The following is a 26,546-nucleotide window of genomic DNA, read 5'->3' on the forward strand; positions in this document are numbered from 1 at the left end:
CCAGTGTTTTCAAGAAGAAAAACGATCTTATCCACTTTACTATTGATGGCCAGTTAATGAGCCTATTATGATTCATCGTAAAGCTCCAGTGGCGCAATCGGTTAGCGCGCGGTACTTATAAAGCAGTACAATGCAGAGCAATGCCGAGGTTGTGAGTTCGAGCCTCACCTGGAGCAATTTTGAAATGCATGCCATCCTGATCTAAATGTGGAAATTCTCCACATCCCGTATGTAACTGGTTGTGTCCAAATAGTGGGGTTTTTCAGGGTTGCAAATCAAAATAAAATGGAACACAAGAGTCCAGTTGCTAGAAAACTCTTATTTATAAGTGAAGGGATATTATTAATAAGAGTTTTCTTAAATTAAGGGATTTGTTGTAATCTCCAGGTTTGCTAAAAAGCAAAAGGCTATTCTTCGGACGTTTTATTAAATGGTAGCCTAAATTAAATATTCAAAAATAATTAAATATTCAAACAAAATTTGTTAATTAATTTATTTAAGAATTAATGAATGAATGAAAGATAATCCATTCGTGTTGATCCCAATTGGCTGAAGCTATGTCCATGACCTGTCGCCCAGTGGTTAAATTCATGACTGAATTCATGCTTCTAGGTCTGTCGAAGAACAATAACACTATCTATAACACACATAAAATAACATTTATAAAAGTTCAATGCAACACTGACAATTAGTAGGTTACTAACTACCAAACAGAGGTTTTAAGGAAAATTACCACAATGTCGACCAAAAAGGGACTTAAATTTATTAGACACCACAAGAGGGCAGTAGAGCTCCAGTCATAAAACCTAAACTAAGAAACAAACTGCCTATTCATAGACTGGTCCACTGGTAAGATGACAAACTGTCCGTGTGAATAAACGGATAACTGATGCCGAAAGCGTTTTGTGTGACATCATCACCAGTAAGAGTGAGGAACCGAGAGATCCATGTTACGTTCCCTTTTTAAGTATTGAGAATGTGCCTCCCATTCTATTGTTATCATTAGGCCTAAATGCTCAGATTGCATGTTGTGTTGGATAACTTAAGCTCCAGTGGCGCAATCGGTTAGCGCGCGGTACTTATATAGCAGTACAATGCAGAGCAATGCCGAGGTTGTGAGTTCGAGCCTCACCTGGAGCAGTTTTAGGGCAAAAGCAATTCTGTCATATCAAATTAAATAACGGGGCATTGTGTCTACATCACTTTCGGGGATTCAGTCTTGTGTAGTGTTCTACTTGTGTGATGCAAGAAGTCAGTTTTAGGCCAGTGATCTGGTTATGCTAAATAAATAAGATTTAAATAAGTAAAATTCATAAAACACTGATTGCTGATTTATAATTTATTTTTATAAACTGACAAATAATATATCCTGGTGAAAGTATCCGAGTTACATTTACAAATAAGGGCTCCAGTTCACTACACTCCAGTCTAGATTATAATTAATTACATAAAGATTGCTTTGAAATTCTGACCCTGCAGCAAGTTTCTTTTCTTTTTGCTTTAACAGAGACATGTTTTATGATGTCTAAAATTTTAAAGGGACAAAATTTAACTTTTTTTGTTCAAAATTAACAAAATTTAAATAATGAGTCAACACATCATTAATCCTTCTTCCAAAACGTGTTTTTATCTTACCCTGATTCACTATGGTAAGCGCATTATAAGTGTTTAATTAGACCTGATGGGATGGTTTTCACGGGAAATTGCGTACATATGTCACTCGCCCGTGCGTGTTTCGTCATATTCCTAATTAGAGAAAAGTTTCTCCCGATACATAAGCTGTGTCTCATTTGAAGGCTGCGTCCTCAGGAGGTTGGATTTGTGGCCACATCGAGGTGGTCTCAAGAAAAGTAACCGTTAGATTGCAAAGTAAGAAATAAATTACAGTATTTTACACTTCACAAGGAATAACAGTCAATTTTATTATGGTTACTTTTCTTAAATAAGACATCCTCGATGACGTATGCAGCCTACAAATGCAACCTCCGGAGGACGCAGCCTCATATGGTGTGGGAGTGGCATAGGTTAGTTGTCAGAATGAGCAAAAAGTTTGACATGAAAAATCTCTAAATCTCCAACCTCCAGGGAATCACACTTTTAAAAAAAATGCTGAACAGAGGAAAGTCTGCTAGAAAAAAATGAGAAGGCGACAGTTAGAGCTCGTAATAAAACAAGAATCAACATTGGCTAGGCTTTTTGGAGATGGTGGAAACCGAGGGATTTGAAATGTTGTAAAAGCAATGAGGAGATGGCATTTTATTACTCAATGGGTGAGTAAGTTATTTTACTAAACAGATAATTTGCCATATGTAGCTCTCTAACAGAGTGCAGCATTACATATTGTGAAGGGTTATATTCATCCGCATAGTCACGCAGAGCAAAAGCAAAACTCTTGCGCAAACACAGTTTTGTTTTTTAATCGCTAGAGTAACATCCTGTACCTTTAAATCAAAGGACTGGGTATTTAAATCTCTCATATAGTGCACTTTTTTCACTCTCACATTTCCTAAAAGATTTCAGTTTCAAGGGTTTGTTCAATAAACGTCTTAAATTCCCAAGAAAAATCAGGGCTAGCTGCTAATGACTTCTTTGACCAATTGCAGTCATTAACTTTACTACACATTCTTTTAAACATTATTAATCACACATGTATGACTTACCACCAGTACAGTGCTTTTGTTCTTGGTCATTTATTCCTGTCCATATGCATATAGGTCACTTTTGTACTATATGTAGCACACATCATTCTTCCTTTTTTCTTGATCAGTACTATATCTGCATCACATAATTCAATGTCAGAGTGAACATCTGCCTTTAATGCAAGCATTGAATACCAAATCAGTGTAGCACTTTGCACTTTTTGAAAAGAAACCATTCTGCAAGCCTGCACATTATTTATGGGGATAATGTGACTGTCCCTGAGCAGTCCTGAAGACATCACTAGTCTGTTTATGCATTTTAACTGTAAAGGACTGCAAGTTTGTTTGTTAACAGGATAAAGCATATTTGATTTCCACAAAAAAAAAAAAAAAAAAAAAAAAAAAAAAAAAAATCAAATAGTCATTAGGGTTAGAAAATTCTTTATTCAGCAAACTCCTCCCAGTAATATCTCTCTGGATTCTCTACAACTATAAGAAAGAAAAAAAAGGAAAAATTTACAAATGTGACATCCATGTTTCAGCATCTATTTTTAAAATAAAAATAAATTTAAGATCAATTAGATAATTTCGCATTTGCCTGGGCTTGAATTTCTGCCATCTTATATTAAACTATATTTTCTGGCACTGTTACCCCTCAAATGTTGAATGTTATTCTTTGTGATAGTTGATCCAAACATTTATGAAATATGTATCCATGGAATTAATTATGACGCGTTTCATTTGAAATCAAAACAGAAATTATGCCAAGGATTCAGACTTCCTTTTCGTCTCTAGGAAAAACAAAGCTCTCACGAGCAGCTGTTTCAAAATCAAACACAGTTTGCACTGTTTGCATCATCAAATACTTGAAACCTAATTAAGGATGAAATGAGTGGAAATGAGACGAGTTTAGACAACAAAAGATGAAGGAGAAAATCTCAGTGATGAATGACTAAAGCTGGTTTTAATATTTAAAGAGGTTACAGAACCTCTAATTGCAATCAAAGGCTAATACTGAAGCACTGGGCTTTTTTTCTTCTTTGAAAAATAAATGAAATCCATAACTTGATAACATTGACAAATGAAGTGCCATGTATGTATTTTCTGAACACATAAAGATGTTATTTTGCAGTCTGACCACAGTAGCTCTCACCTTTTTTTTTGGTGACATTTGCTCTTGCCGCTCACTTCTCTCCAACACTCAATGCCTGGACCTTCTCCAACCTGCTTTCAATATCACATGGTGTAATAGATCCAGCAGACACTTTCGTGTGTTGTAGTTCCCCAGTCAAACTGATATGTGTGGTGAAAGAATGCCAAGAATATGTGATATGCTCAATTGTACCAGTCCATCCCTCAATTAAGTTTGTTGTACTTGACAAGCATCCAAAAACATCAAACCTTAAAAACATGGGCACACACAGCCATACACCTGGGAAACAGTCCTCCAGGGAAGTCATCAATCAGTTTTATAGGACTGCTCTGGGAGAGTTTCTTTTGTTTCCCTTTCAATTCAGTTGTTCTTTTTTCACTCTCTCCCCTTGCCTCACCCTTACTCACTATTTCCATATGTGTCAGCTTTAGATCCTCTCCAGAGAGGGAGCGCCTCGTTCCTGGGGTTACCCAAAGTGTTGTTTCAATTGCGCATTGAACTTTGACGGCCCGCAAGGGTACAAGTTCAGGATCACGGTGCATAACCAAAATTGCCTTAGGTGATATTTTCTCAGCTGAAGAGTCAGAAAACCAAGAAAGTTTGGGCATACATTCTAAATGTGCTTAACGCATGGCATTCAGCGTGTATGTAAATGTGTGTGTCCTATGCCTGTGAAGGAGCTGACGTCAGGGTGATACGTAACTCTGCCGCGGCGCACTGAATGCAGCAGGAGCTTGCGCTGCTCCGCCTGAGAATATCTGTCCACTTGTCTTGCTCTTATTGATCAACCAGGACGCGGCTACTCTGGCAACCCGCATTGACACGCACATGGTAGGTCAACTCAGTTTTAATCTTGCATGTGCACCTTTTCAGTCCCCGCATCTGTAGCTAAATTAAAACAGGCTTGTTGTGGACTTCTGAAAAGAGATTTAAATTTAGACTAACACACTGAACCTGTTGATTAGTCTTAACTGGGAATAGTGCCGCGCAAATTTGTTCTCATGAAAAAAAAAAAAAAAAAAAAAAAAAAAAAAAACATGGCGATATTATTTTTCGCAGCTTTTTTCCTAATCAAAATATAGGTTATTTTAGATACATGCAAGTCACGTGCATGGGGACATAGCAAGTTTTATTTTTTCCTTTTTCTTGCAACATCAAGCAGGCTTTTAGTTTTATATTACCGTATCCAGCCATATCATTTATTTTACATAATGTGATATTTTATTTATTTTTTTCCATCAAATATAAAACGTAATTAACAAACAGAATTTACATACTGCTTACCTCGTTTTTCCCCAAGGCTAATCCGTATTCCATATATTGTCAGTTAAGTGTTCATGTCCTGTAAAAAAAATCATGGATAAAAAGATAAATAGTTTACATAATTAAAATGCATACTTTAATATTTAATAAAGCAGGCCATTTGTAAATAAATAAGTATTTTATTACTATAATATTATTATTATTATTATTGGTAAATATTGCTTATCTGGTATAGCCTACCTTCTAATAACTTTTTTCTTTTAAGCGCTAGTCCGTGACTCAATATAGGCCTACTTTAACATAAAGCGATGTTAAACACAGATGAAAAGTGATTGATTGTCATAGCCAGGAACCTGTAGGCCTACCTGTCAGTTGCGGATGGGCTGGATGATCTGTGAATTGTACAAAATTGTTCTGCCGGAAGGCTACGCGTAATTTAAGGATAATGAGACCATTCGTCTACGCACACACCGCAAATCTTGTCAAACAACCCTGAAACATTAGCTATTTAGGTTAGGCTAAGTTAAGGAATATATTCTTTCACATTACCTTGCTCGTTAAGAATAATGTTTTCATTATAACCATAGTTTAATTATAAAAACATACAGGGTAGATTGTATATTTTCCCGAATCGCGCGCGCAGTTCAATTGGAAAACATTCTGGCATTTTGTAAAGACGACAGCGCACCTCAAATGATCTGTTTTTAATGATGTTTTATGTCTTATTAGGGTGCATAATTATCAAATGTAATGATGTAATGACTAATTTAGAAAGTCCATATATTAAATAAATTCCATCGCATAGGCTATAATAGGACACAATCAGTTAGACCAATACAACAATGGGGTAAAACAAAAGTTAAATAAATAAATAAATAAATAAATAAATAAATAAATAATAACAGCTTAAGGCCATGTAGGTGGCCAGCTGCGAAATCGTTATATTTTAGTAAAAAAAAAAAAAGAAAAAATGCAATTTCCGTTCCCTGTTCTGCGGGCGCACTTCGTGCCTCGTTATTCTGTGACATATGTCGGGTCAACTGATAAACACGAATGGTTGTAATTATAGCTCCATAAAACAGAATTTTTCATTAAATGATCATTATAGGGTTCGCTTTAGTTCACATCCCATGTGATTTAAATCTCATTGCACAATTCAAACACAGATTACAGTGGAAATATAGAATTGGGAGGAAACTCGATAGGCCTGCAACGATCAGTTATCTTTTTTTTATATATAGGATGATCTAAATTTGAATGAAAAGACCAACTATTGCCAAACTGCAGGCATACTTGACAGGATGATACATTCTCTCGTGCATCTTCTAAAACACATGGTTAACCTTTATTTTAAACGTTTAATTAAGGATAAATGGGGTGAAACCCCCTTTGCTAATTGTTCCACCCTAGGTTCATCATGGAATGTTGTGCTTGGCATAAGTGGAGAATGGAATCACGGACGGCGATTTCATGTGCATCTGTTTTTCAACATTGAGACGAAACCTGCAGGGAGATTTCATGATTTCACTGCCAGGGCACATAGCGTGGGAGAGAGCGAGAGAGAGAGAGAGAGTGATCGGTCTCTCTTTTTTCCTTCTTTCTCTCCATGTGCCGCACAATGTAGCCTACTACATGTGTTTTCCCATTCAAACATGTATCCTTGCTTGGACCTATTAGGCATATGTTAAAGCTGACATGGGCGCTATGAATATTCTTACGTAAACTTCAAAGCAGGGTGCTTGAAAGACTTCATAAAGCGCGCGTAGACCATGATTCAAAGTCAGAATTGTTAAACAGTCCAACTATACCGAATAGGCAAACAACAACAAACAAAGAACATCAGGTTCAACACTTCTTTTTTTCCTCTTCTTCGATGTTTCCTTATTCTTCTTGTAACCTGCTTTGGTTGTGCATCAGGTTCCCAGAGGTGTGTACGATTATGCTTGTGCTGAAGGATGTTAGTGTTCAACAAGAGCAATGTTTCCATACCTTGCTCATCTTTAATTTTATGTATGAGGATTATCTGAAATTAACCGGGAGGTAGCAGAGGTGTTACTGGCAGCTGCAAAACAGGTGTGTGTGTGCGCGCGCGTGCGTGCAAAGAAAGCAAGCTTTGGGCTTGTCTCTCCCGCAACGTTACGCAGACATTTGGAAGAGGAAGAGCAAGAAAATGCGCATTGTTCCTGATGTTGCTATTCTTCTGAGGAAAACGAACAGACAGACAATGATTGATTAATTAATGATGGACAGGGACAGTAATAAATCACGCCATTTTAAATCAGTCAATTTCAAGAACATGGATCCCACGCGTAGGTCTGTCTCGGGGATCACTTGTCAAGGATTCAGTACAACCTTGGCTGGCTGTCGTCCATGAGAAAGAACGTTCAAATGTGTTAAGCAGGCCAAATCTTTCTCATCTGTCCGACATCATACCCACGGGTTAAGATTGAGGAACTTAAGAGCAGCATTGCGCACGCGGGAACTGACAGGTATCCAGCTCTCCTAAGAATAGACCCGAGTTGTGCCAAATGTGTGCAAAATCATATTTCAGAGAGAGAAAAAAGGAAACTTTCTATCACATCCTAAATCATTGGCTCTTATATGGTGATTTTATTATGTTTTTTATTTCATGATGTAGCCTAAGCTATAACGAAAAAATCTATTGTTGATTTTGCCACAAAGCTTTTTATTTATTTAGCCTATTTATTTATTTTTTATTTGTCAGTCATGTATTCTTCTAGCTATATGGCAGCTTAATTTGATCTCTGTTCAAACTGTAAGAACTTGAGAGGAATACGCAAAGTAGGCTAACTAGTTCTGGTCAATTAGCTACATTAGCATGGTATCTTTATTTTAATTTTAGCCTAGGCCTAATATAAAATAGTAAACTACTTTCTCCTATCCCACCTCAAGATGCAGAACTATGTAAGCAATTCGGATTTTCTCGAAATTTATAAACACTGTGTTTCCATATGAAAATCGAATGGATTAAGGCTAATTTCCATTTAGCCTACTAATTTAAGTGGACAAAATGTTGACAAAACCTTGGTAAAGCATGCATTAGTTCATTTTTATATGTAAATAAGTAAACTGAACAAGAAGATTATACATTTATAATAAATTATATATTTATTATATAGCCTATTTTTATTATAAATATATTTTCTGTCAGAGGCTGTCTGAAGGACCCACTGACTTTCAGCGTCAAGCTTGTCATCGGTTATTCTTTCGGCTCAAACGTGGTTAAAAGACCGATAAATTCAGAGTATAGGCCTATATTTCTGACTTCTTTTTTCAGTCCCACTATTTTCGTGCTTGTGAGCACATTTTTATATTAGCTTGATGAAATATATTTTTGGCAAACTATTGTAAACATATTTGTTCTTATCCCCCAGTCCAAGTAGGCTATCAGTCAAGACTTGTGTCTGGTCTTGTTGGCTCGAGCACAGACAAAGCAGATCCGATCATTTCTTTTTGACTCTGTGATAACTTATGAATAAGTGCCCCCGCTCGTTTTCAAAGCTAACTTCTGGTGAACAGGAAAGGACACTTAGCAGCTCTCATACTACGCTGGGTGTGAATTTATGGTAAGAGCTAGGCAAATTGTGGAAACTGTACCCAGGGTAATACGTGCTGCTAGAATGAAGCCTAGCAACTGAACAAGTTTGAATTTGTCCTCTAGAAAGGGGCTTACGATTTCAATAAACACATCAAGTAAGTGTAATGAGCTATGTTTAATCAGCTAGTGTTGCTACGAAGTCAGGGAGAAACGCAAATCTTGCTAAGAGTGTATCAAAGCCTCCCTGCTCGAGACCCGCGTCTCTCTGCCTCACCGACAGCCGTGAATATCTCCACACCCTCATCACTTTCCCAACTTACAGTCTTACGCATCGCCCTCAGATACTTTGCCGCCTCTCCGAAACCGGAGATTCAATTAATCAAGCGATCAATTAATGCGGAAGGGGTTTTCACAGTGTTCTCAGTTTTCCCCTGGGGCACGTCGCAACATGTGTGGAATGATCGCGAGCTGCACACCGGACCCTGGGAATGCGCCACGGCGGGTAAGAACGTTGCACTGTCCTGCAGTTGGTCGCTCATCAAAAACCTCGCGTTGTAGTGGTAGGAGCAAAAATGCTTTAAAACCTTATTATTTAAAATAAAAATTAAAAAAGAAACCCAAAGAACAACAGATAAGAAAGTGTGTGGTTTTAATTCTCAGTGCGCTTTCTTTGACCTTCATGTCCCTCAGGGGTCTTCATATTTCAGCCTATGAGCTAATTGAGCCAGTGACTCCTCTCGTGAATCTCTCAGTGCTCCCCTCTCCTACCGGGACGTTTATGCATCCCTGCTGACTTCGCTGTCAATGTCAAACGCTTGTTAGGACATCATCAATCATCAACACTTAAGAATATTTTCAGAACTTCGAGGGCAGGTGATAGGCCTACCCTGAGAAAAGAGAGGGTGAGAAGAGCTGAGGGAACAGCAAATGTTCAAAATGTTCATCTGTTAGATTAAGATGCACTTCTAACAGTTAACAACCGATCATTTGAGGCACAGACCGAACACCAAGGACTTTACAGTGCGTTTCATTGGAAGCGAAGGGTGTTAACTCTCAAATGCAACCCATCTGCCGGCCTGTTTTAAACCCACAAGTTGTCAGGGCTCTATATCACTCTGTCTAAGGATAAGTGAGCGCATTGTTTCTCATGTCTGTAGGCGAGATTTTGCAACTTCTGGTGTAGATTCTCATCAAATAAATAAACAGACTCCATCATCAGGCCAAGAAGACAGAGATTCATTACCGAGGGCCTGCAGACAGGCGGTTACAGGCTTACGCTGTCTTGCCAAAGGAAGTGGCTCAAGACGAACATGCATTTCTCACATTCATTCTATAAATCTGCCACTCTATTTTATCTTCTAATCTTAGTACAGATCCCCTCATTTCTCTGTCCTTCTCACTTTCTCTTCCTTTCTCTCAATCTTTTTCTTTGTCCCACACACAGAGTGAGAGAGAATTTCTTTAGCCATCTTGCCTCAAATTAATTATTTGGAATTTATAGTCAGGGCTCAGGGGTACCGACTGGGGTGACAATCAAATGTTGCACTGTGTCCTGGAATAGATGAGGACCCTAAAGTGACGTATTAACACTAGACTGCATAAAGGGGGTCAAACTGACCCAATCGGATGCAATTTACGGAATCTTTGTTTTCAATAAAATCATTGAATTCCTTTTAATAATCTATGCATTCCTCATATAACTTGTATGTGATTACCACAGTTCTTTTTAAAGGGGTTCATAAAAAAATGCATGCATTTCCTGAGGAATTTTGACCATGGTGTTTTATTTTGTCAAAATAATAATTATATAGCCTATATATTTTTGGTAGAAAAACACTCTTTTTTTTTGCCAATATTAATAATTAATTAGTATATTTTGGTTTGTGATGATGTCCATTTCATATTTTCATGTTTCATGACAGTTCTACATTTCAATGTATGTAAGGGTCAATGTACCACATCTAATGTGTTATAATTATCATTTTCCATCTTTACCAAAAACATTTTCATACATGTACTCCCAGCCATAGTTTGAACACACTAGTATTTAAGTTTCTCTCTATCTAAGGGTACTTTTACATGACAACGATGTACTTAAAAACTGAAAAGTTTTTCCTTTGCGTTTTTGAAAAGTATTGCATACAGACGACAACATTGTCAAAACAATCCCTGTTCTCACGGATCACCGGAAACTACTAAAAACGCTGTATTATGCATGTCTGGCCAGTAGTTGGCGATGTCAGAATTAGAATTATCTGACGATGTTAGAATTTGTAAATAATGCGTCTCTGCTGCTCATTGTGATGCAGTAAATAAACACTTTGCTGGAGAAGCATTAATAAACTCAGTAGCTTGAGCAGCAAAAACAAAATCCTGTAGTCTGTGTTGAGGCAAGTTGGAGCTAAACTCTGCAGGACAGTGGCCCTCCAGGACCGAGTTTGAACACCCCTGCTATAGACTGAACACATAATACACATGCGGATGATGTCACCATTTTCACAAATTCGCGTTTTTGTAGTTTTGAAGGAGACGATAATGGAATCGTTTTCAAAAACTTGCACTTTGAAACCCATTTTCAAAAGTTTGCATTTTCAAGTTTCTAAAACGCTGTTGTCGTGTAAATGAATGGCAAAAACGCAAATGCATTTTTAGTTGAAAATGGTGCCGTGTAAACAGCCCCTAAAAGACCACAACATGTAGGTCTGTCCAAACTTTTGAATGCCATTAGCAAAAGAGGAAGTGGTGTAAAATTGGTCCATGCTGAAAATAGTTTTTTGTGAGATGTGCTGGCCCCGTCTGCAAGGATGATGGTTAAATAATCTACAAAAGATGCCAGACATTAAAACCCATGTTCAGTGTTAGGGAAAATTAATGCATTACAATATTGCATTACTCCCTAAAAAAGTAACTAATTGCATTAGTTACTTTTTATGAAAAGTAATGTGTTACATTACTTTTGTGTTACTTTTTCTCATCTGGGCTGGGCTTGCTTGTTTGTTTTTTAATAACAACAAATAAAGGTTCTATTTTTGGCAAATGTTAAGGCCCTTTCACACCAAAAGTGAAAATGAATAAGCCTCAGGCTGAAGGAAATGCATATTTACACCTGTACAGTAGAGGGCGCAACTCAAACAAACCTTTCAGCTGTGCTGCCATTCTGGATTAAAGAAGAACAGGATACAGGAGATGGAAGTTCAACACTCTTATTTCTAAATCTAATCTAAAGTTATTTTTGCTTATTAGTATGGTTGAATTAGATCATTGAAGGTCAGCAGCAAAGATGTTGGTTAATAAAGTGAGATTAAATACATAAAGTATATTTGTGTAATTTAATATAGTTCATTATTACAGGTTTGCGTCAAATTCTGAGATTGCATTTCACTGTTTTTTATTTTATTTTGAGGAATACTGAATGTTTTCATGCAAGTGAGATGAGTAAATGCATGTTCACATTTAGTCTAGAACTAGAATAACCATTATGTTCACACAGTGCAACAACTTTGCACTTTATTTCTCTCAACATGGGGACAGGAGAGCTGTCAGTCAATAAATGTGAAAAAGTAACTTGCGTTACTTATTTGAAAAAGTAACTTAGATATTTTGTTGTAAATTGAAAAAGTAATGTGTTACTTTACTAGTTACTTGAAAAAGTAATCTGATTACATAACCACTGATTCCAATGTGGTTCTCTGTTCATGTGTTCAAGGGTAAAAATCAATCCTTTGTTTTTCTTTTAAGTCAATTTAGTCCTTTCTATACTGCTTCTTCCTATCTCCACTATTAATTCCCCATCTGCATTGGGCAGGTTTAGATTAAAAGAGTGGAAAGCCATAAATATGATAAATGAGAAAGGGTTGGAGCAGCTGCTCCACATGCTCTATGTCATCTCTTGCAATCTCTCTATGTTTATACACTCGATCACCCCGTTCCTTCTTTACAGGGTTGAAAATGTCAAGATGAATATATGCTGAAAAGCATTAAGTTAAGGCACAATGACACAGACCAGATAAAGAGAGGCCTCCTGCTGACAAATAGATCTGTGATTGGCTGGATTATGTGTGTAAAATGGTCGATTTAGAACCCAGAATGAGTGTGGTGATCTGGGATGTTTTTAATTGTGGCACATTTGGTGTGGTCTGAGAAAATCCATATCGCTTCACTCAAATGTCATGTAAATCCATCAGTATCCTGATCTCTTATAAATTTTTTCATCTTTCTTCTTCTCCTTCCCTACTGTTACAGGCTTGATGACATCATGTCCAGATATTACTCCCCTCCTTTCCAGACACTCTCCTTCCTCCCTCTTTTCCTCTTCACCCTCTTCCCTCTCTCCCATCTTTCTCCTCTACTTTCTCAATCTCCTCTCAGCTGGACCTCTCCTCATGACCCCTGCTACCACCTGGATGGGCGTCCACGCCACTGCCTATCTGAATTCATCAATACGGCCTACGGGATGCCTGTGTCGATGGAGGACCTCCAGCAAGGACCCAAGACAAACATCAGCACTTTAACAGACCTTCATAACCCCCACAATCTGACGTGCTGGACGGCTGCCGAAGGCTCGGGTGGTGTTGATTGGACTTTGACAGTTCCCCTGGGCAGACGCTTTGAAGTCACTTACATTAGTCTTCAGTTTTGTCAACAGGTGGAGTCGATGGAGTCCTACTCCATATCCATCTTGAAGTCAATGGACTTTGGCCGGAGCTGGCGCCCTCTACAGTTTTATTCAAGCGACTGCATGGGCGAATTCGGCCGTCCTGCACAGTCTATCGCTCTGACAAAGCACCAGGAGACGGAGCCGCTGTGTTCAGATCCCAGACCACTGCAGAAGCATCGCGGAAATGTTGTGCTGGCCTTCTCGACTTTGGATGGACGTCCTTCCTCACCAGATTTTGACTATAGTCCAGGGCTTCAAGACTGGGTGACTGCAACAGACATAAAGATAGTATTTCATCAATCGTTGGACAAAATGAAAAAAAGAGAAGAGAAACTGAATGAAGTGGGAAGCACATTTAGATGGAGAGAAAGGGAAGACAAAGTTCTGAGGTTTGGCGAGAAAAACACTGGCATTAAAACATGGGGAAATAGTCGAGAAAAACAGACTTCAACACAGAGAATTAGGAATAAAAGCACTGTGCAGCAAAGTGGCCACAATGTAACCCAAAAGGAGATGGGATCTCAAGGTAGAGTGGGAAGGGGCCGTAAGAAGGACAGTTACAAGCCATGCCAGGATGGCACATGTGATTGGTCCCTAAATATCCCACAGCAGGGCTCCAAGGGGCGAGAGTTGAGGAGAAGGAGAAACAATAGAGGGAGGGGGAAGTCCCATTCTAAATCGAGAAAAAAAGCCTCACACCACCTCGTCCCATCATCTCTTTATGCCCCACCGAAACCCCCTCTTGCCCTTTCCGACCTACAGGTCGGAGGCAGGTGCAAGTGCAATGGCCATGCCTCTCGCTGTCGTCGTGACAACCAAGGCCGTGCCGTGTGTCAATGTGAGCATCACACATCTGGGCCAGACTGTGACGTATGTGAGCAATTTTTTTATGATCGTCCATGGCAAAGGGCCACACCCAGCCAACCACACCCGTGCGTCCGTGAGTTTAAGCCTGTGTGTGTCTGGTGGTCTGTCTGTGCTTAAATGTCTATTTTTAAGTTTCTTACAAAAAATATTTATGGCATATTATTTTCCTCACAATATCATATAAAACATGTAAACATCTGCATTATGATCGTTTAAAATCCAAAGTAAAAAAAAAACTACTATTAAAAGGGATAGTTCACCCAAAAATTATCCCATCTCAAGCCATCCTAGGTGTTTATGACTATCTTCTTTCAGACGAACACAATCAGAGATATATCCTTAGTCCTCCAAAGTTTATAATGGTTGTGAATGGGGGGCCGCTGGAGCCGTATGGATTACTTTTTTTTAATCCATACGGCTCCAGGGGGTTAATAAAGGCCTTCTGAAGCGAAGTGATGTGTTTTTGTAAGAAAAATATCCATATTTAAAACTTTATAAATTCAGATATCTAGTTTTGCAAGTCGATTTGCGACGGAAGAGTATCATTTGACATGACGCACAACGCAATGACGAACACGGAGGCGCAGAGGATAGAGCAAAACAAATCACCGGTCATGGATTATAAGTCTGAAACGATAATTTTTAAAGAGAAATTTCAGTGGATTTCTAGAAGAGAAGAGGAGCTTGAGTTTGTTGCACAGCCTTATTTGTCTAAGCTTACGATACTCCTGCATCCTGCGTCATACATCACATCAGAGGATTACTCATTTGGCATAAATCGACTTGAGCATTGTGTGTACGGTCATCTGTTTTTAAAGTTTTAAATATGGATATTTTTCTTACAAAAACACATCGCTTCACTCCAAAAGGCCTTTATTAACCCCCTGGACTCGTATGGATCACTTTTTCTTATGGATGGACGCATTATTTTGACTTCAAAACACGGCCCCCATTCACAACCATTATAAACCTTGGAGGACTAAGGATATTTTTAAATATATCTCTGATTGTGTTCTTCTGAAAGAAGATAGTCATATACACCTAGGATGGCTTGAGGATGAGTAAATCATGGGATAATTTTCATTTTTGGGTGAACTATCCCTTTTTAGTATTTTTTGTTTTTGTTTAATTTAATAGTAGTACTCATAAAAGAGTAGGCAAAAAGTACCCGGATGACCTACTACTTCCGGTGAGATTCTGAAGTGGACACTTACGATGGACACTTTACTATCCCATGAGGCCACGGGAGAGGAAGCAAACAGTGCAGCGACGCAACTGACGCCGATAGGCCACATGATAATGACAACATGGCGAATGTTGTACACGCAGATTACATTCATACTACACACATTCATGCTACATAGAACATACTTTCATAATTTGTGATTTTGGATGCAGTCTAGAATTTTTAACACAAGTATCTTACTGCACTGGAAAATATTTTAATTTAAGTAAGAAAAAAAATCTGCAAGTGCAGTAAGACAAAACAAAGATACAATCTAAATGCGTATATATTGTATGCATTGTTGCTTCTCAAATAAATTTAAGGATTTTTTAAAAAAAAGTTGTTTTTCAATCCTCTACCTGCCCTCATCTTTGTCTGTTTCTTTCTCTTCCAGCATGTGAATGTAATGGTCACTCTACTAAGTGTAGGTTCAGTATGGCCGTGTATCAGCAGTCTGGTCGAGTCAGTGGAGGCATTTGTTTGAAGTGCCGGCACCACACAACGGGACGCCACTGCCAGTTCTGCCAGAATGGATACACGCGCGACCACAGCAAACCACTCAGCCACCGCAAGGCCTGCCAACGTCAGTAACAATTGATTTCTCTGTATGTTTTGTGTTTAAGCTGGTATGTCAGTGAGTGAGTCATTCATTGCTCCACAAGAGAGAAAATTTTTTTTTTTTTTGGCTTTGCCATCTGTGGGGTCTGAGGTGTGTGAAAGGCAGCATAGTCTGTGTCTATGTTATGGCTACACTATGAGTGATGGAATGTGCACTGACACTTGCCCTTTTGACTGCGCTCATATCTATGGCACGCTCACAGAGCATTTTAGTCAATGTCCCAGTATAACATCAGTTTACTCTGCATGCTTGTGCATTCATATCATACATCAATGTTTACTTGTAATTTAGTGTGCAACTTCGTGAAATGTACACAAAATCTAAATTATGTCCTGGAAATACCATAAAACCTCTGCTAACACCTAAATATTTGAATTAAGTGATGGAATTATCTTTAAAAATTTGGGAATTGAAAGATTTAGAACTTGTTAATGTTAAAACAGACCTGACTTTTAAGCGTATATAAATGTTTGTAGGACGGTCGGAGCTTTGTTTGGATGAAAAAGGATTGAGCAGAAGCAGAGAAGCAGATCTTTCCTCTCAGTGGTCTCCCAGCCATCACACATATGTTTTATGGGGAAAATGTTGCTCAGGGGTCAATGAGACTTGAATTACAACTGAAGACACGAACCACAGCTGCCTTGTTCTGTGTAGTATTACTTGTCATTTCCCTTCATGTGTCTAACTCCGTGAGTCTTACACTAATACCCTTAGTCTTATGATAATTCTCTTCTCTCTTCCTAACACATTTTTTTCCCTGCACTGCCCTGCTGTAGTCATTCTTTTGCTACATTACTCTTTGTATGTCCTTTCTTCTTCTTCACTTTTGTCTTTTCCTTTTCTACTTGTCTCCCTCAGCATGCCAGTGCCACCCCATGGGTGCAGTGGGCCATTGGTGTAACCAGTCCACAGGGCAGTGTTTGTGTAGAGAAGGAGTCACAGGACAGAGGTGTAACCGCTGTGCCCCTGGTTACAAGCAAGGTCACTCCCCCCTCCGGCCATGTATCCGTAAGTATCAAGTGTGCATGACATTCATAACTGAATATTTGACGGATTAAATGCATGTCACGTATCAGGTCTGTCTTTCAGAACATGCACACTACGATGTCTGATTAACGCATATAGCTATGAGCACTTCAACCCGCTGACTATAAAAACAACCTGCGGCAACAGTGTAAAAGTAGTCCGAACATGGAAGTCTAAAGGCCCTTTCACACTGAATTCGACGCGATAAAGCGAGGCGAATCACTGACGAATGGAGCTTTCACACCGAACGTGAAACGATAAATCTCCTTTGGCTAATTCACGCCTGCACACTAGGTGGTCGCTGACCGACAATGCGTTTTTCCTTATGTATGTATCTCGGAAGTTTTTCTGTTTGCCTTTAACATCATCTGCTGCACAACATGCAGCATTAAATTAAGATAAATAAAATAAAATCGACAAATCAACAAACTGGACGGGAAAAAAAAACCCTCGCCTTTGCGCACTGCGATTGTTCGTGCCCAGTGTGAATAGCTCAATAGAGACCAATTGTTTTCATTCAAGAGCGTCATCGCACCAAATAGAGCTGTCAAAAGTACCGATTTCGCTACCAAGTCAGTACTGAAATTTTAAAAATGTGACGCTTTGAGCGCTGTTGAGTGGATTCGTAAACACCTCTGATTGGCCATTGTGTTGATGCGCTCATCGGATGTCTGTGACTGGCTTCAATGATCAACGCTTCAAAAACATTGTAAATAGTCATCAATGATGCTCTTCACCGAGTGCTTACACAGACGAGTCCGCTGATAGACGCCTGCTTTCAAACTCTCCCACTCCCGCTTTCAAACTCAAAAGCTCCCGTGCGTTGATCATTGTAGCCAATCACAGACATATCTGATGAGTGCGTCAACACAATGGCCAGTCAGAGGTGTTTACGAATCCGCTCAACAGCGCTCAAAGCGTCACATTTTTAAAACTTCAGTACGGACTTGGTACCAAAGTCTGTACTTTTGACAACTCCAGCGCCGAACATTCATGTCGAATTATCGCATTGAGTGTGAAAGGCCCTTAATTCGTTGCTGGTTCCTTTGAGATTTTCCTATGGGGATTTATAATGGGGGTTAATCACTACTCTATAAAACCGCAGACTTGGCAACACTGGGCATAATGGCAGCTTTGTTCACAGGAATAAATTACATTTTAAAATATTTAAAAAAAAATTAAATAGTAATAATGTTAAACAACATTCCTGTTTTTACTGTATTTTTGGTGAGCATAAGAAACTTCTTTCAAAAACCTACCGACCCCAAATATTTGAACAGTATAGTGTATCAATATAAACCTTAATCCTTGAAGGGTTAGTTCACCCAAAAATGAAAATTCTGTCATTAATTACTCACCCTCGTGCCGTTTTACACCCGTAAGACCTTCGTTATTCTTCGGAATACAAATTAAGATATTTTTGATGAAATCCGATGGCTCAGTGAGGCCTGCATAGACAGCAATGACATTTCCTCTCTCAAGATCCATTAATATACTAAAAACATATTTAAATCAGTTCATGTGAGTACAGTGGTTCAATATTAATATTATAAAGCGACGAGAATATTTTTGGTGCGCCAAAAAAACTAAATAACGACTTATATAGTGATGGCCGATTTCAAAACACTGCTTCATTAAGCTTCAGAGAGTTATGAATCTTTTGTGTCGAATCATGATTCGGATCGCGTGTCAAACCGCCAAACTGCTGAAATCACGTGACTTTGGCGCTCTGAACTGCGGATTCGACACACTGATTCATTATGCTCCGAAGCTTCCTGAAGCAGTGTTTTGAAATCGGTCATCACTAAATAATTCGTTATTTTGTTTTTTTTGGCACACCAAAAATATTCTCGTCGCTTTATAATATTAATATTGAACCACTGTACTCACATGAACTGATTTAAATGTTTTTAGTACCTTCATGGATCTTGAGAGAGGAAATGTCATTGCTCCCTATTTAGGCCTCACAGAGCCATCGGATTTAAACAAAAATATCTCAATTTCTGAAGATTAACGAAGGTCTTACGGGTCTGGAACGGCATTAGCGTGAGTAATAAATGACAGAATTTTCATTTTTGGGTTAACTAACCCTTTAAGGGTAGTGCCATATTTAAGTTTTGACAGGAATGAAAACGAGGCCATGAATGATAGAAGAACAGTGTGTTCAACGGATTGAAGGCTACTGTTTTTTAACAACATACATTGTTCAGCTGACGAAATGTCTTTTTTTCCCAGAAAAAAAAAGGCTACTTTCCATAGACAAAAACTCCATAAAACAGTTTTGAAAGTTAAAACAGTTGTACAAATTATGTGATCTAAAACCTTTATGGAGTGCATGCCATTGTAAAGACTGTAGTCTATCCCTCACAGCCTTGTTTTCATCTGCCTTAAATTCAATATGACCTCAAACCTGACTAAGTTAAGGCCTATCGTGTTTTTTTTCCAAGTTTATTTTTTTTACCTCAACTGCCCTTGATCCAATTAACCTGCTTAATTTAAACTCCAAACTCAGTATCATTGTCACTTTGCAAACTACTGTTTGTTTATGAAAGATTTAGTAGAAGCCGGTCTCTGAAACCCTAACGCCTTCCCCTCATTCCTGTGAATAACTAGTTCCATACAAAGTCCTGAAATTTCTCAGGTTGTGTCACTTGGCTTTCATCAACATTGCAATCATCTTTCTGGATTTCTGGGTACTTTACTCTCAGTAAGTGATAATCCAGTGTGTATTGCTACATTTTTATATCTCAAAGTTCAAGTAACGGTGCGAGCTACAGGGAGAAGGTTGACGGTATGGGCGAACAGCACCTGTCACGGTGTACAACCAGACCCGTTTCCCTCCCAGCACGGCAGACGCATAATTCTTCACGGGTTACGGCTCAGTGATAGAAGAGCTTGTTTGTTGTTCTACATGGAACGTCTCAACATGGATATTTATAGTGTGAGCTCCCGTCTTTCCAGCACCAAAGGCAAGCCGCGGCTAAAAACATAACCAGCACCAGCGGACCGTTTGCCACCTCTCATGGAGCAGGAAACGTAGCCGTCGTTTATCACAGGGAAAGTGACCCAGACATTAGATATTATTAGCACTTGAAGATTTGTGGGGTTTTTATTTTGGATAACAGTGACCAGGAAGTCTCATGTTATCCATGTTAAACTCTATCTATATACTACATCCTTTATAGCAAATGGATTTGTTCAGGTCTGCATTTGCAAACAATGCCAGCTCTTACACCCACAGGCCTACTAAATGCCTCCCAGGCTAAAAACACTAAAATGAGTGAACCATTTGAAGCATCAAGCGTTTGACGCTTGATATGAGTTATTGCTGAGGGACTTTAGAGTTTGGGGGGTTGGAGGAGGAGGATAAGGTGTCAGTGCCCCAGTTGTGTCAGAGATATGGGCAGAAGTACAGAACTCATGGGTAATATATGGTTGACCCAGCGCTCCAGACCTATCATGGGCCGTATGTGTGCGTGTGTGGCAGAGGGCGTCCTGATAGGTGGCCCTGTTGACCTTTAAGACCACACACATGCACGAAATTGTCTAGGCTCACACACTGTGACAAACGTACGCTTGTTTTTAACACAAGCATTCCACATGCAGTAAAAGACAACAGGGCAAACTGCAGTCACACCACACATGTCCCCTTTCTCCCTCACACACTCACAAATGGCAAGTATGCCCTAATGAGCCACCGCAGGGATTAGAGCCAGTCACCCACAGCGGAGGTGTGAAAAAGAGGAAGGACAAAATGAAAGACACACAAATAAACTTGTCACTGCTTGCTGTAATTTAATGAGACCCTCTTCCCCCTTTCTGCCTGTGTGTTGTTTGTTCAGGTATTCAGGAGGTTGCACCGCCCACCCCAGTTTACCAGCCTCAGTACAGCATTGGTAAGCAATTGGTCACACACACACACACACACACACACACACACACACACACACACACACACGAACACAATCATTTTATTGTGAGCTTTATGGTCAGATACACTTCATTTATGACAAAAAGTAAAAAAAAATGGTCATCTTTAAACTCCCCCCCCCCAATTTAAAGTACTTTATTGTCATAATACATACACTATTGCCAAACAATAACACACAACAATAAAATTTTCTTAAAATAAGGTGCCTTCAGTATGCTGCATAATAAAGCATATTAATTGTAATTTACTGCCCCCTAGTGGATTAGCTTTGTACTGTAGCATTTGGTGTGTAACACAATTCTGTTTAGGTTAAAGGGTTAGTTCACCCAAAAATGAAAATAATGTCATTTATTACTCACCCTCGTGTCGTTTTACACCCGTAAGACCTTCGTTCATCTTCGGAACACAAATTAAGATATTTTTGATGAAATCCGATGGCTCAGTGAGGCCTGCATAGCCAGCAATGACATTTCCTCTCTCAAGATCCATTAATATACTAAAAACATATTTAAATCAGTTCATGTGAGTACAGTGGTTCAATATTAATATTATAATGCGACGAGAATATTTTTGGTGTGCCAAAAAAACAAAACAAAATAATGAATTATTTAGTGATGGCTGATTTCAAAACACTGCTTCAGGAAGCTTCGGAGCGTTATGAATCTTTTGTGTTGAATCAGCGGTTCGGAGCGCCAAAGTCACGTGATTTCAGCAGTTTGGCAGTTTGACACGCGATCCGAATCATGATTCGACACAAAAGATTCATAACGCTCCGAAGCTGCCTGAAGCAACGTTTTGAAATCGGCCATCACTATATAAGTCGTTATTTTGTTTTTTTGGTGCACCAAAAATATTCTTGTCGCTTTATAATATTAATATTGAACCACTGTACTCACATGAACTGATTTAAATATGTTTTAGTACATTAATGGATCTTGAGAGAGGAAATGTCATTGCTGTCTATGCAGGCCTCACTGAGCCATCGGATTTCAACAAAAATATCTTAATTTGTGTTCCGAAGATTAACGAAGGTCTTACGGGTGTGGAACGGCATGAGGGTGAGTAATTAATGACATTATTTTCATTTTTGGGTGAACTAACCCTTTAAAGGTATAGTTCACCCAAAAATGAAAATTGTTCCAAACCTTCTTTCTTCTGCTGAACACAAAAGAAGATATTTTGAGTCAGTGGAGCCCATATTGGTTACACATATTCTTCAATATATCTTCTTTTGTGTTCAGCAGAAGAAAGAAATTCATACAGGTTTGGAACAACTTGAGGGTGAGTAAATGATTACAATTTTCCTTTTTGGGTGAACTATCCCTTTAATATACACAAGCTGCATGTAGTTTATTGTTACTCACCCCTTCAGTGTCCTTATAGCTTTCTTAACCCCATTATAAATTGAATCATTACATGTATTAGATAACTTAGAAAAGCAATAGTATGTCTCTCTATAACAAGATACACAAAGAAATCATTCATTTCCCTATTAACCAATTAACAGTGTGGGTTAGGTAATCCACCAAATTCTAAATAGTATAATAATTGTATACCAATAATTATCATTATCAAAATATAAACACAAAATAATATAGATTTTAATGGCGTTCCTATTTTATTTTAAATACAAATAAATCTGAATTTTTATGTAGAAATAAGTCTACATTTGCATTATCCCTTATTCTAAGTGTTAAATGCATGTTTTCTATAGGAAGATCAGAATCAATTTTTCACCACTTTCAGGCTTGCTAAAAATTATGGAAGCTTGTTTCGGCCACAAAATAAAAAATGTAAAAGATAATTGCGAATTTTTATCTAACAATTGTGAATTTTCTCACAATTGCGAGTTTACATCTCGCAATTCTGATAGATATAAACCCACAATTGTGAGTTATAAAGTCAGAATTGTAAGATAAAAAATGACCTTTTTTATTTTTTATTCAGTGGCTGAAACAAGCTTCCATAAAAAATACTTGGCTCTACTGGTCACAATTTTCTGAAACTGTAAAAGGAGCTCCTGCTGTTTATACAAGAACCTCTCATATGAGTCTCAAGTCGACTGAGTGAAGTATTTTCCAGTGCGATACTATCTTGAAATCTGGCCTGGTGACCAGCACACAGTAAAACGTGAATAAAATGTGTTTTACCATTGACAGCAACAGAATATTGTACAGTCTGCTATGATTATGGTAATATATACCTGCCGCAGCTGCTTCGCTAATATCTAAGAAAGTGCAGTGCAGTCCATTACTGCTGATTGATTTCACACACATTACTATGATCTGCACTGAGAAGACAGGCCAACTCTAGCTCTCTGGAAACTCCAGAACTGCCTTGAACTTATAGAAAAAACACTCTTGGACCCCCGAGCTCTATTAAATTCCTGAATAGAGATATAGAACAGCCTTTCACTTTCCCTTCTTGGAGAGATTGATACTGGTGGTCTAGTTTGTACAAACTGTCATTTAAAATATATTTTAAAATGTGCCAGTTTTGAGTTCATAAGTGTGATTCACATTTTCATTAGACTTTTTATGGTCCATTGTTGCTTTCACTAATAAAAACAAAGTTTAAATAAAAATATTTTTAAAGTGTGTAATTAACTTTTCTCTCTCTCTCTCTCTCTCACCGCAGGTGACGAGTGTCTTTCTTACTGTCCACCTTCCCAAGCAAGAGTCAAAATGAATTTAGAGACATACTGTCTCAAGGACTATGGTATGTCCTTAACTTAGGAAGTTTGTTTACACCTCAGAATAATAAAAAAGGTAACTGTGCGATAAAAGTTAAATTAAGAAATAAAGCCACACTATTTGGTATAAAGTTACAATTACGGGAAAAAAGGTCGCAGTTGTGAGATATGTAAATCACAACTGAGACATAAGTCATAATCCCCTTTTTATTTATATATGGTGGAAATATATAGATTTACATTTCTTTTGAAAATCACAAAAGTATGAGAACTTGAAGCTTGATGAAGAACCTTAAGGCTGGAATACAATACACGACCCTTAAAATCTGAATAGATTTTAAAACACTAGGCACTTGCCAATTTTGTAAATAGTTACAGACAACTGGGCATCTTAAAATAAATGTTACATCCCTGTGTCATGGGAATGGCGCTCTCTCTTAGATTCCTGTTGGCGGAGACCGGCACCAATCACCATCCGCCTGCTGATGTCACAACCAATCCTGTTATTCCAGTCGTTTAAAAAGACTGCCATACACCAGTTGAATCTATTCTGGCTGTTTTCCCATTTGCCTGTTACTTGTTTAATTATTTGCTGTTAATAGTTCTTGTACTGTTTTGTTGGTTTTCAATTTATTTGTAACACTGGGGAAGCATGGACAAGTTAGTATGTCAACGGGATTGGTTGTGACGTCAGCAGGGGGACGGTGATTGGTGCCAGTCTCCGCCAAATCTAAGTCTCTGCAGGAATCTAAGAGAGAGAGAGAGAGAGAGAGAGAGCCGTTCCCACGACACAGGGACGTAACAATAAACGACTGAGGATCACGTGCTACCAGACTTTCAAGTCGTTCTGAACACAACAAACTCCGGTCAGTGAAATGTCGGTTTATAAATGTCCAAGATTAAATTAAATGACCAAGGGCAAAGACTTTAGATGTACAAAGACGGTGCACTCATATTACAATGAATGGGAGAATGTGCAACGCGCAATATGGCGAAATAAGTCTAAATAAATGAGCCAATTGGCAACTAGTAAGGTCATGGGGTCACTTCAGCTGCCGTTAGAAGCTCCGCTTGAAATGAAATGACTTGCCTTAAAGGGACTTTGCTTAGGGGTAAACTATTTCAAACTTGAAAAGCCCGATGTGTGATTTTCTGAAGATTTTTGTCAACTCCCATTGCTGAAAATCTGCAGACTAGCTCTGACTATCATTGACTCGTCCAGAATTCAAATGAAAGCAAAAGTCCCGTAGTGTATTCCAGATTTTAGTCATGTTGTCTAACATCCTTGTCTCTGTTTTCTGTCATATTTTTGTCCCAGTGCTGAAGGTGCAGGTAAAAGGTAAGGAACGCTCTGGTCCCTGGTGGCAGTTTTCCATATTGGTGCAGTCAGTTTTTCGCATGGGCTCTTCGCACGTAAAGCGAGGCATTCAGGCCCTCTGGGTTCCAGATCGGGATCTGAGCTGCGGCTGCCCTGCGCTTCAGATGGGCCGCACCTTCCTCCTGATCGGTGCAGAGGAAAGCGGCCGAAGTTGGGCCCCCGAAGAGAGGCGATTAGTCGCAGACCGCACCACAATGGCCTTGCAGTGGAGGGAACACTGGAGCCCAAAACTAAGAGGCTTCCGCGGGCAGGACACCCGAGGAAAGTGCCCACAGGGAAACACCACTGCGCAGAAACACTCTTACCCAAACTCATACGAGGAATACACACCCCCACATCTTGACAAACTGCAGTCTGAGCCACACAGACCACATAAACATACACACACAGCACACAAGCATCATTTAACCACACAATCTGGAGGATCAGACCTCACGCACACACACAAACAAGGAGGGACTCAGAACGTACATGGAAAATACACAGTAACGCACCTTGAGGAGCACCGTAACGCTGAAAACGTCACGCCACCCTCCCTTCAGGAAACACAGCATGTGTTGCAGCACAGCCAGGATCCTCTCTCAGGTACTTCAAAGACAAGTCAGGCCAACAAACACGAGCGGTACCACCCGACAGCGTGTCCAACGTGGTCACCTGGGCCAACTGTCTGACACAGTGAGATATTATGAGCAGGAATATACAAAAGGAAGTTAAGAAATGCCTGGAGTGGGCTTTGACAAATGCATGGTGAGGGATGTTTCGTTTGTCTCTAATCTAGGCTGTTTCTTATACAGAGCCACTCAGTCCAATGAATATTCACAAGCTTTGCTGTGAGTATCTCAGTATTTTTGTATTTTGTCCTACATACTCATTATATTACAGAGCTATTTGTATTTTTGTCAAATGAATGCAGGTATTTTTCATGCTCTTTTTCATATCACATGCTCTGAGAAACACATTTTGCACCTCCAGTCAGGAAAAGACGAGTCTAATCCAACTATTAAAAGACTGAAAATCACCATGTTTTACTCACTGGAGATGTTACTTAAATACCATCCCGTTCAATCCAGTGTTGTGCTAAAATACAGTTATTATGTCTGACAGACAAACATGTAAGACTTTTTGAACTGTAAGAGGCACGTTGTTTTCAAATCAGCAGCTGACAAATCTTATCCAATCTGGTCTCGATCATTGACAGACATGTTAAGTGTGGCTAAACAGTAGAATGTAAAATATGTCAGTGCAGATTATGTGCCCACAGTAATTAAAATTATTTTTTTTTTGTATTTTTTTGTGGCTAGAGTGTGTGTGCGTGTATATATATATATATATACACGCATACACATACTATACAACAGATCTTTAATATGGTGCCTTTTTAAGTCTTATTACTTGTGAATATTTTAAACTATCATACAATATGTAAATGTTAAAAATATTTGTGCAACAAATGTGACAACTTTTTTCTGTTTAACTTAACGCTCTACCTCATAATAAATATTATTAACAAGACTGGTAATGTCGTTTATTCCATTTA

General features: G+C 38.8%; 1 protein-coding gene, 1 long non-coding RNA gene and 2 other non-coding genes across 7 annotated transcripts; 3 read left to right on the top strand and 1 right to left on the bottom strand.

Moving 5' to 3' along the window:
- The first annotated feature begins 82 nt into the window (after positions 1-82).
- trnai-uau (transfer RNA isoleucine (anticodon UAU)) lies at positions 83-176 on the top strand. Its single transcript has 2 exons — positions 83-120; positions 141-176. It is a non-coding gene; the product is annotated as a tRNA-Ile (tRNA).
- An 870-nt stretch (positions 177-1,046) lies between these two features.
- trnai-uau (transfer RNA isoleucine (anticodon UAU)) lies at positions 1,047-1,140 on the top strand. The gene is made up of 2 exons: positions 1,047-1,084; positions 1,105-1,140. It is a non-coding gene; the product is annotated as a tRNA-Ile (tRNA).
- A 1,472-nt stretch (positions 1,141-2,612) lies between these two features.
- Positions 2,613-4,186, bottom strand: LOC127516551 (uncharacterized). Its single transcript, XR_007931019.1, has 3 exons — positions 4,041-4,186; positions 3,793-3,932; positions 2,613-3,128 (listed from the first exon to the last, which is right to left on the bottom strand). It is a non-coding gene; the product is annotated as an uncharacterized LOC127516551 (long non-coding RNA).
- Positions 4,187-4,483: 297 nt separating this feature from the next.
- Positions 4,484-26,521, top strand: ntn5 (netrin 5). Of its 4 annotated transcripts, XM_051901285.1 has the most exons (7): positions 4,484-4,623; positions 12,857-14,211; positions 15,758-15,946; positions 16,841-16,990; positions 20,851-20,904; positions 23,577-23,657; positions 24,950-26,521. In XM_051901285.1, the coding sequence occupies exons 2-7, from the start codon at positions 12,870-12,872 to the stop codon at positions 25,678-25,680; spliced, it is 2,547 nt and encodes an 848-aa protein (XP_051757245.1). In that variant the 5' UTR covers positions 4,484-4,623; positions 12,857-12,869; the 3' UTR covers positions 25,681-26,521. The 4 variants fall into 4 exon arrangements, with proteins under 4 accessions (XP_051757245.1, XP_051757247.1, XP_051757244.1 ...); XM_051901287.1 differs by lacking the exon at positions 12,857-14,211 and having other exon boundaries at positions 4,488-4,623; XM_051901284.1 differs by lacking the exon at positions 4,484-4,623 and having other exon boundaries at positions 4,631-14,211.
- Positions 26,522-26,546: the final 25 nt, after the last annotated feature.

Source organism: Ctenopharyngodon idella, chromosome 7, assembly GCF_019924925.1.
Source record: "Ctenopharyngodon idella isolate HZGC_01 chromosome 7, HZGC01, whole genome shotgun sequence".
Classification (NCBI taxonomy): Eukaryota; Metazoa; Chordata; class Actinopteri; order Cypriniformes; family Xenocyprididae; genus Ctenopharyngodon; species Ctenopharyngodon idella.

What these genes read in the sequence shown, in the direction of transcription:
- ntn5 (XM_051901285.1), top strand. Translation starts at nt 12,870, where the DNA reads ATGTCCAGATATTACTCCCCTCCTTTCCAGACACTCTCCTTCCTCCCT. An exon ending in CCAACCACACCCGTGCGTCC is followed by an intron (nt 14,212 to 15,757) that starts GTGAGTTTAAGC and finishes TTTCTCTTCCAG; the next exon opens with CATGTGAATGTAATGGTCAC. An exon ending in CCCCCTCCGGCCATGTATCC is followed by an intron (nt 16,991 to 20,850) that starts GTAAGTATCAAG and finishes TTGTTTGTTCAG; the next exon opens with GTATTCAGGAGGTTGCACCG.